The sequence below is a fragment of the Sphaeroforma arctica genome, assembly GCF_001186125.1.
Source record: "Sphaeroforma arctica JP610 unplaced genomic scaffold supercont1.330, whole genome shotgun sequence".
Lineage (NCBI taxonomy): Eukaryota > Ichthyosporea > Ichthyophonida > Sphaeroforma > Sphaeroforma arctica.
The window spans coordinates 51,534-62,023 of record NW_014040228.1 but is presented as its reverse complement, the minus strand read 5'-3'; the positions used below and the strand labels follow the sequence as shown (position 1 = coordinate 62,023).

The 10,490-nt window shown below is 40.3% G+C and overlaps 1 protein-coding gene across 1 annotated transcript; it reads right to left on the bottom strand.

Annotated features, from left to right (window-relative positions):
* Window positions 1-4,119: 4,119 nt before the first annotated feature.
* Window positions 4,120-6,002, bottom strand: SARC_05269 (hypothetical protein; the record flags this gene model as incomplete). The annotated part of the gene is made up of 4 exons (XM_014300881.1): window positions 4,120-4,461; window positions 5,068-5,358; window positions 5,477-5,791; window positions 5,841-6,002. The coding sequence occupies 4 exons, from the start codon at window positions 6,000-6,002 to the stop codon at window positions 4,120-4,122; spliced, it is 1,110 nt and encodes a 369-aa protein (XP_014156356.1).
* Between the last annotated feature and the right edge of the window lie 4,488 nt (window positions 6,003-10,490).

The window sequence follows — 10,490 nt, the reverse complement described above, 5'->3', positions numbered from 1 at the left end:
ACCACCAAAACAACACACCTGTTGATTCGGTAAATACTCCACAATATTAATATTTTTCAGTCTTGATTTCCCTCTTACAGGAAATCTTCCCTCTTACCGGATGTCACAAGCAAGAATCTGAAATTTTTCTGAGTCTAATTCTTGGCCACATCTTCGAAGCAGACCTCGGGATCAATCTTTTTTTAGGAAGCTTGGATTCTGTCAAACTACATCTACAGCTTCAGGGGAAGATTGATCACGGTAAACCAGGATTGTTTACCAAGCATAAAACTACGGTCAAACACCGGAGGCGCAACAAGGTTTATCCCAGCATCAACCAAGGAGAGAATCTAAACTCAGAGAGGGACACAGAGATATTACAGATGGAAATTAATCTCGGAGCCGAAGTGCCAGGAGTACGGAAACATCATTATAGAAAATCTCTGATGGGTATAAGGGCATCCCTAAATATCGGAGGAGTACAAACTAAACGTATAAGGCCAAAGATTACAATGGAAGCCACGATCAGTTGAAGACGTGGCGACGCTGCCTTTGAATTGGATCATAGATCAAGTGAGAACCTTTTTCACCATTACGAGTCCAATGCATATAAAAACAGGGACTCGAATCAAATAAATCATAACTATTTACATATCTGAGAACAACAACTCTTGCAATCTTTCTCAGTTCTAATTTTATCCATGTGCTTAAGAGCATGATTTTGTCTTAGCCACTTCAGAATCGCCTCCTGTGATTTACTTGTTACATTGAAATCAAGAGGTGAGGATTCCACCGCGTCTTCACCTGGACTCGAAGACTCGCCTTGTCCAATCTCGCCTAAAGCTTCTACATCGTGAATCCGACTAATGTTTGATCTATCCATTAGTTGAGTCACATGATCATATACCTCAGGAAAGTCATTCATCAATTGCTTAAGCAATCGAGTTTCTGCTTGGTATGCAGTTTCCTTGTCATATTGTATCTTTTTGTAGTAGGCTTTCGCTAGTGTTGCGCTCCTCTTTGATTCCTTTGAATTTGGCTGTATTTCGGTAACACATACTGCAGGTGCTTGTATTGTCCCAGTCTCTGATTGAGACTTAGGATTCAAGAGTGGAATCTTGGATTCCTCAACCTTCTGTTTAAAAGTCTCGGATGGTGTCCACTTGGTTGTTCCAACTTGACCTATTCGACATAATATAGTATGTCTCCAAGACATCTTTTGAACTGCACGGGTACCCTGGTAGAGAAAAGTATCTACCTCTCTATCCACATAGATCGGCTCACATTGTATCATTGAGATCAACTGTGGTAGCCATTTATCTGAGTGTCTTAGGGGACAACACAACGTGATGGTAGCACCTTGAATATTTACATAATTTAGCAACTGTGGTATTGGTAGCCATGAAGGATTTGCCCAGGCATTCTCGTGAGACAAGTCTATCTGGAATCCGTCTCCTTCCGGATGTTCCAGTGTCCCGTACCTCGGCAGTTGCGCACTATGATGAGCGGCAAACATATCTATGGTATGTGTTCCATATATGTTGCCAGCGATCTTAAACCACCTAGGATTGGCCATCCAATCTGTAGCTAGTAACTCCCTAACCATCTTGTTAAAGCCTGGTACGAAGCGAGATAACATGTCGGGTAAGTGAATGTGAATACCCGGTATGTATTTTATGCCGAAATAAAATTTCGCGATCGTGTCATGCCACCGACTGACTAACTGTGAGTTAGGTTTCATGTCCTTTAGGTGTTGCAATGACTTCTGATCACATAGCACGTTAAAGTGCGTGCCATATAGATAGTCCTTAAAATGAGTGAGTGCAGTTACAATAGCCAAAAGCTCTTGTTGCACGGTTGGGTAATCGAACTGAGACGAATTCATAGCCCTGCTAAAGAACTGTACATATCTTGATTTCCCAACACTCATTTGACACAGGACGTCGCCGAGTGCCATGTCGGACGCGTCTGTTGCTACCATGAATGGAATACCATCCTTTGGTGGCTGTTTTGAAAACCCTAAAACCACTGTTTTGAGCTGCTTAAATGCGTCATCACAGTCTTTGGTCCACAGTGCGCCTAGTTTGCCTTTATGACATCTCAAATGTCCAAAGGGCTTTAAATAACTTGCCAGGTTGTAATAGTCGGGCCTCCACATTAGACTCTATGTTATAAACGTACTCTTAAGCAGTACGTAAAATATAAACGTATTCTTAATAGTACGAGGAACTTAAGTTTCCTAAATGGTTTTTGACCGGTTTGATTAATTATTACCTTTTCCATTTTACATATCAGATATTTGGGACAAGGCCATTAAAAGGCCCCAATAAAATACCAAACATAATATTCGGTCTAGTTCTATTAATAGAACTATATTTACTTTCCAAATCTATTTATATCTGAATACTTCGGTAGCGAGATGGCTCAACCGAATATAGGTTTCTAGGGACTATTAGCGTTACCTAGTTGATCCTCCGTTCAGCCAACCAGATGTGCCAGTCTGATGAAGGCTAAGACGGTAATCCTTGATAAGTGGAAATTTATTGGTAAAGATAATAACAAAAGACATCAAGAGTATTTTCTTTTTCTTTTTACTATTTTTTTTCTAAAGATAGGATTTTATGAGGTTTTAACGAAACATACCATAGTTTCTAATAGTGATAGACCGAATCTTACAAAGTGTGGTACTCCGTCAGACAAAAAGCTGACGAATCCGCTCATGCTGTTGGCATCTTTACCCGTGGTAAGAGTTCTCCAGTCTAGCAAGTGGTCGACCTTCCCGGGATCGATCATGATTCCATCCCCGGATACTCAGTAACCCAACAGCTGAATCTCGTTTACACCGAAGTGACATTTCTTACCGTTGACCTTAAAGTTGTGCTTGTTGAGTCTGTCTAGAACCTCTCACACAACCCTTTCGTGCTCCTCTTTGGTTTTGGTGAATACCACAATGTCATCAATGTATACTTTTACATTGCCCATATCCCTAGAAAAGTCTTGCATAATTTGTTGAAAGAACACCGGTAACATGTGTAACCAAAAGGGGGCACCTTTGAACGAATATTGCTGACCCTCCCAGGTAAAGGTGAAATACTTCCGATGTGGGTTGTAGATCTTCATCTGGTGGTAGCCCTGCTTCAGGTCGATAGTGGAGAATATCTTAGCTCTCTCTATGCGCCTGAGCAGTTCGTTTATCCTTGGTAAGTGAAAATTGTGTGTCGGTATCAAAGCGTTAATTGGGCTCATATCCAAACACACTCGAACTTTCTTCAGTGTCCCGTCAGAGTTGAATTGGTCGACAGCGCTAGGTTGACGGAAGTCGGCTCGTAGTTGACTGCGATCACTCCGTCATCTAACAATGCTTTAACCTGTTCTCGTACGACTTGCTCATACCGCAATGCAACATAGTTACGTGTAGGACACTTCAGCTTCGAGAAATCTACTCTCGTCAGGTCTAGGCTAACGTATCCGTTATTGAATTTGAACTTAGCCCAGTCAGTGATCCGAATCTTGAAAAGTCCTTGAGTTTCTTTGTGAAGTGAGGGATCATCTCCTTCACAGTCTTCGAAGGTTTATATACCGGTTTCAACAAGTTGTCGTCCGACTGATTTTTCTGTGGTTCAATGTTAGTAGGTAAGCCTGTAATTGTGATACCTAATGACAATAAATCACTCATACCTACTATGAGATCATAGTCTGGTGAAGTAATACATATGACTGCCATAGCAATTATAATACGTTGGTCTGTCAATGTAAACCTAAGATCGTTTGCCATTTCTCTGCAAGTGATATCTCTTTCATCAGCCAGTTTCAACATAGTTGGCTCTGACTTACGAGTTACGTCTGCCATTTTACAGAATCTAGAGGATATACATGAAATTTGCGAGCCCGGATCCAACAACGCTTTGATTTCATGTCCGTTAACTCGTATATCTAGGATTACACGTTCGTCTTGAGGTGCGTCCTTTTGTCTTAGTGACAAGACCCGGTATGTTTGTCACTTAACTTCAACCTTTGGTTGCACCTTGCATGTATGCTTGTGGTAACCTCCAGCCCCGGTACAGTCGGCACACTTCTCGATAAAGTGCTTACACTTGTCTGCGTGCCTTCCATTCCATTTGCCATTCGGCTCATGTTGGGTCATTCGCCAATTGCAATCAGTCGCACTACAGTTCTTGACGTCCCTATGCCTGGGCTTAGGGTTGCCTGCCGGCGGTCCATTTCTGTTGGTCTGGTTACTTTTAGGGATGACATTGTTCTTGTGGCCTTCAGAACCTTTTGTATATTTGTTCTTATTGCCACCCTTGTATCCTTGTTAGCATATTTAACAGCCGAAATGGGTGTTTCCTTCAATACATTTCTTTTTCCACTACTCCCAATACTGCTGTCTACTGTTGTGGTCTTGCTGTATTCGTTGACAGAATCATCGCTTGAAAATTCAAGATCCAAGGCTATAGCGGAATCTGTACGCGGCTTTTTTGTCTGTATATAGATTTACAAAACAGTAACTATCTTATGTGTTATAACAATTCATCTGCACGCACATGCGCACCGATGCGCACACATGCGCATAGACTCTCACATGCGCATAAATACCCATAAATACATATATGCGCATGCATGTGCTTATACACATGCATGCGCATATATGCTCATAAATACAAACATGAGCATATTTGCACATAAACAAATACATGCGCATACATGCGCATAAACACATACATGCGCATACATATGAATAAACACATGCAGGCGCATATATGTGCATAAATATATAAATGTGCATAAATATATACATGCGCATAAATACATACACGCGCATACATGCGCATAAATACACACAGCACATACACACACATACATGCGCATAAACACATACATGCGCATATATGTGCATAAATATACACATGCGCATAAATACATACACGCGCATACATGCGCATAAATACACACAACATATACACACGCATGCATGCGCATAAACACACACATGCGCACAAACACAAATGTGCTTATAAGCACACACGTGCATACATATATTTACACCCTGAGTACATATATAAACACATATTACATATAATCGCTTACCCCTGATTCTAATCCACCTGCTATGGCGCTCATATCACTCCCAGGTGGTGCCTTGATGTTCTCCATAGTTGCGTGTACGTCTTTTAACAAATCATTCATATTGTCAAAGTGTCGGGGCTTGTAGATGCGTGTATTATCTACATCTACGAGTTTCTTCAATTCAAAAGGGAAATCAGGATGGACTAGCATTTTCGTAATTGCTTCCTCACCTGTATATGATCCCATTCCCGACTTACCCCCTTCTTGACCTCCCAGTAAATACTTCTTAAAGTTGCGATGCTGTGAGCAAAGCTAAACAAAATGATATAGAAATGATCAATATACAAAGGAAAATCAAATACAGATGACACGACATATTTTGCAATAATAGTACAAAGCTGTAAATAGCATCAGCATACATATGTTATACCTTGTTCCATCGATTTTGAAGCTGTTGATCAGTGTAGCCTTTGCCATCATCTCCGATTTCCGTACATGCTTTACGAAATTGATTGCCAACGGCAGTCCACCCACTCTTTTGTAGATTCTTGCATTTTCCATCCGTGCCCATTGGTGCACCTAGTCCAGATTTGACACAATCCATGTATCCTGGAACTAATGTCGCGTCTTGAAAACCCCCATCATTTTCCGAATCCGCTCTAGGCATTTTACCGGTAGAAGCCGATTTTTTCTTTGATTTTGTCGCATTCTTCGACAAACCAACACACACGCTAGATGGTTTCGACTTGAAAGTGGGTTGTATAGGATTAAGTATGGTAGAACTGTCGACATACAAAGTTGATGGAGATCGGGTTGTGTATTTTGTTTTGTGTAGATATATGGCTATTTTGATCAGCCACGTCAGACGAATCTTCAGCCGATTTAGTCCCAGTGACCTCATCTTCCTCCACAAGAGAATCCATGGATCTAGGCGCGTGAGATGGGTTTGCACTCATTGTGGCTGATAAATGGTGTGGCACTTGCAAAGTACGACTGTACTTTATATATTCTAACGATAATGGAACGAAAAATCTCAACTTTTAGCAGCACGAACAAAACGATACCTGTTTTGAGAAATGGCGTGGTTTCGTTTTTGCTCTTTCTATTTTTGGCGGTATTGATGTTTACGAAAAAAAGCTGACGTAGGCGTAAAAATCGACGGTTGGAAATAATGGCCGTTTTTAAAAAGTATATAAGGAACTCAAATATTTTTGAGAATGTTGTTGTACCCGTTTTTATTATAATGAAAATCTGAAAATATAAAATCGATCTAAAATGGACTTTTTTTTCTTCAAAAATTGACATTTTCATAGAGTTGCAGAACAGGGCCTAAATATATATAAATATGATATTTTCTTCTTTTAAAAAGAAAAGGAACCGATAAACTTGTGTCCCTCAAAATTCTCAACGTCCGGTCCTAAATCTATAAATCCAAAAATTACAGTCTGCAATCTCTGCACCAAGAGACCTAAATTCTATTGATTTACCGCTAAAAGCTATGAACGTAAATATGTATTTATCTGCAGACTGCAAGTCTACAACTGCACTACATAATAAGAAGAACAAGAGAGCACCGCTCTAAATCAAGGGTACCGGACTTCCTAATAGATTCTAATTTCGGCGCGGGACGAGGTACCAAAAAAGTGTTGTCCACTATTTTTGCAGATAACACGAAAGTTGAGTATATTACTAGTATATCTCATACATAAGCACACTAGTGAACACGACACTGCAGCGCAATCATGATGCGAGTATATAAGATGTTGGTCATCGGAGTTAAGAGGCCACATCACTTGATACTACACTGTTCTCACTGACCTTGAACTTTAGATTACTGCAGACGATCGTAATCGTGCGTAAGTGCTCGTATCGGGAGGGTGTTAAGTCGTGTGTTGGCACCGAGAATCAGATATACCTTCCAAATACTACGGCCAACGCCGTTACCATAGTAAATTTCACTATAGAAGCAATCATGTCTCTACGACAACCTTTGCTGCAAGCAACAGACTCAGCCAGTACAATCCCTAGGACTATCACATAATAATGCGAAGAGCACTTTGAGCTACATCACGTAAAACACATCAACGGTAGAAACTATCTGCCAGCCGATGCGGTACTGTTTTCTTCCAAACAATCTGAAGTTCTATTCACTGAGCAAGGCTTGAAATGGGAGAAACAAAAACACATGCGAAATTTGTAAATAACGATGTAATCCATTATAGCTGGACATTCAGACCAACCTTGCGATCGGCGCGGAACACTAAGTTGAATAATACCCGAGAAGTCAGTGAACCATAACGGGCAAGGAATGATATAGAGGCAAAGAGAGTCGAAGTTGAGAACTTCATTCAACAACATGGTCACAACGACAAGTTAATGATTTTTCAATCATCAGCCTCTACTAAAACAGATTCGGTATTGTACTGGTGTTTAGTTGATCAATGCAAACCGGATATTAGACTGGAGGCTCGCATAGTTAATGACACCGTAGAGCTGCATTTAGTAAATGGAAGATCACAGTTTAACATGAAACTACAGTTCAAAAACCAATTCGACTGGGGCATGGTTATCGATACTTTAGCTGATACAAACGGTACAGCTCGACCTAGCTGGTAACTTTCGGGCAGAAGTCTTTCGTTGAAAATGCAGTGCCAAGGAGTGTGTCGTAGGGGGACGTGAGAAGGGATCGAAAAGAAATGAGACTCTGTGCGATGTCTGTAGTCAAGACAAGCAGCTTATCATCGAGAGCAAGAAGCGGAAGGAGACTACATCACACTACAGACCCGCATTGATATAAGTCTCGGGAACAGCTTCTTGGGGAGCAAAAGGTGACACATAAACAGTTGCGAGCGCTGAAAGAGGAAGTGAAGCTGCTCACTGACAATTTTATTACTCCATCTTATATCCCAATACCAGTTGAACTTATCGATACTATTCTACCATGCTTGAATGAAAGTAGTGTATCGGCAGATCTGAAGGCTTTGTATGCAACTGACGATACTGGGGTTCTTGAGCAGTTTTGAACGGAGCAGGTTGATATACTACGCAAGGTTAGAGAGGGTAAGGCCTCATGAGTACGTTATTCGCCAATATGATCATCGTAAGGGCTGTAATCGCTGTTTATTGTAAGTGTGCTGGTGCCTAAAATGAATTGCGCACACAGGAATTCATAGTACTTCCCTTCGTAACTACAGTTAAACACTATTTACATGCTCGAACTACTGGGTCAGGCCTACATTGGAGCAAAATACGTGACACAACATCTAGGAAAATTCCGGCAAAAAGGACCTAGCAGATAAGAAACCGCTTGGAAAGCAGTGTGTACTAATGTTTGATGGGGTGCACTTGGTGGTGGGAGTGTATGTGAACATTAAGGACAAATCCTGTTACGGGCTTGTTGCACACTTTGAGAATATTGCAAACCTCAAGACAAGTTCGTTTCCCAAATACCCGGAGTTCCCGAACAAACTCAGTCTGTTATGCAATTCGTGTTACGGGACGAACTTCGAGCTTCGATAGCTTTTGCATGTATGTAGAATCGCCTGTGGCATTGAAAGCAGGGCATATTTTGGGCACGTTCCGCTATACAACTTTTCTTTGCATTAGAATGTGCGGAATTCGAGATTGATTTTGTCGTGTGCGACGGATATCCGGCCAACGTCATATCAATCAGGCTGTGCATACACCAGAATGATAGTACAGTAGATTCATCACAAAAAATCAACTCCTAGTGCGTACATCCGTTGAGAAAAGAACAAACGGCCTCGTTCTGCATCAGCTCTAATCACAAACTTAAGAGCTTACGTTGTATTAACGCCTTAGAGTTTAAGTCTAAGTATAATTAAATTCAATGTAAATAAACGAAATGAGTCTTTTAGTAAAGTTAGGTATGCCTCGTGAAAACAGCAATACTCTGAGGGATTGTGAGGCTGAGACATTGCCTATATATAACCCTCTAAGTACTGTTTTCGCCGAAGGGATTTTATTTAGTGTTTCGTTGTCGCTTTATTAGAAACTATGGTATGTTTCGTTGGGGCGAATCCGAGTGACTCATAAAATCCTATCTTTAGAAGAAGAAAAAAAGAAAAAGAAAAAAAAGAAAAAATCTCTTAATGTCCATAGTCATTGCATTAACCAATAACTTGCCACTTATCAAGAATTACCGACTTAGCCTTCATCCGACTGGCGCATCTGGTTGGCTGAACGGAGGATAAACTAAGCAACGCTAATAGTCCTTGAAATCGGTTGAGCCATCTCGCTACCGAAGTATCCAGATATAAATAGATTTGGAAGGTTAATATAGTTCTATTAATAGAACCAGACTAAATTTTATATTTGGTATTTTACTGGGGCTTTTTAATGGCCTTGTCCAAATATCTGATATTTAAAATGGAAAAGGTATTTAATTAATAAAAACCGTTAAAAACCATTGAGGAGTTTACGTAATTTTAAGAGTGCGTTTTACGTACTATTAAGAGTACGTTTATTTTACAAGCTTCTAATGTGGAGGCCCGGCTTTTACAACGTAATAGTATACTGGTATCACGAGTGAATCCAAAAAAGAGTGTAGGCAACTAGGACTATGAAGGGAAATACAAACAGAAACAGGTTATGATAGCTTGGGATCCAATCATACAATTGTAATCACCAGGATACGGTGCGAGCACAGAAACAGGGCCGATATAAGGAGGAAGGCTTTAGATATGTTATATATGTAATTTTTATTGATATTATATTTAAACCTCAAACCTACTTCCATAGCTGTATCATCTCAAAACTTTGTGCTATGCACACGTAGCTGAATTGAATCATACAATTGTAATCACCAGGATGCGGTGCGAGCACAGAAACAGGGCCGATATAAGGAGGAAGGCTTTAGATATGCTATAAATGTAATTTTTATTGATATTATATTTAAACCTCAAACTTACTTCCATCGCTGCATCATCTCAAAACTTTGTGCTATGCACATGTAGCTGAATTGAAAACTCAGATACCTACAAACACTCGTAGTCACAATACCGACAGCATTTTATAAACTTAAAAATACGTGTAAAAAAGGGTCTAATAACCAGGTTGGCTATACTATACTAAAAAGTTTGCGCTAAAGACACACACCAATATGATAAATTGCGAAAAGTGAAAGTAAGTTCTAAACAGCTTCAGCCCTCGGTAGTGAGCTACAAGAATGGAGAACACAATACTTGTTGTCTTTGTAGTTCCGCTTTAAATACTCACTCCGTCTATCTAAATTGATTCGGTGTCAGTATCCAAGACAAGATTTACATATTTCGTTCGTCAAAAATCGGGGTACCTAGCACTCGATCCCATTTAAGGCATAGGCGGGTACATCTATTCGACTGGCTAGGAGGAGTCAAAATCATGTCCTATTTCTCAGTTCATTATATTGCGTTCAGAGTATTCAGTAATATACCAAGTGCCAC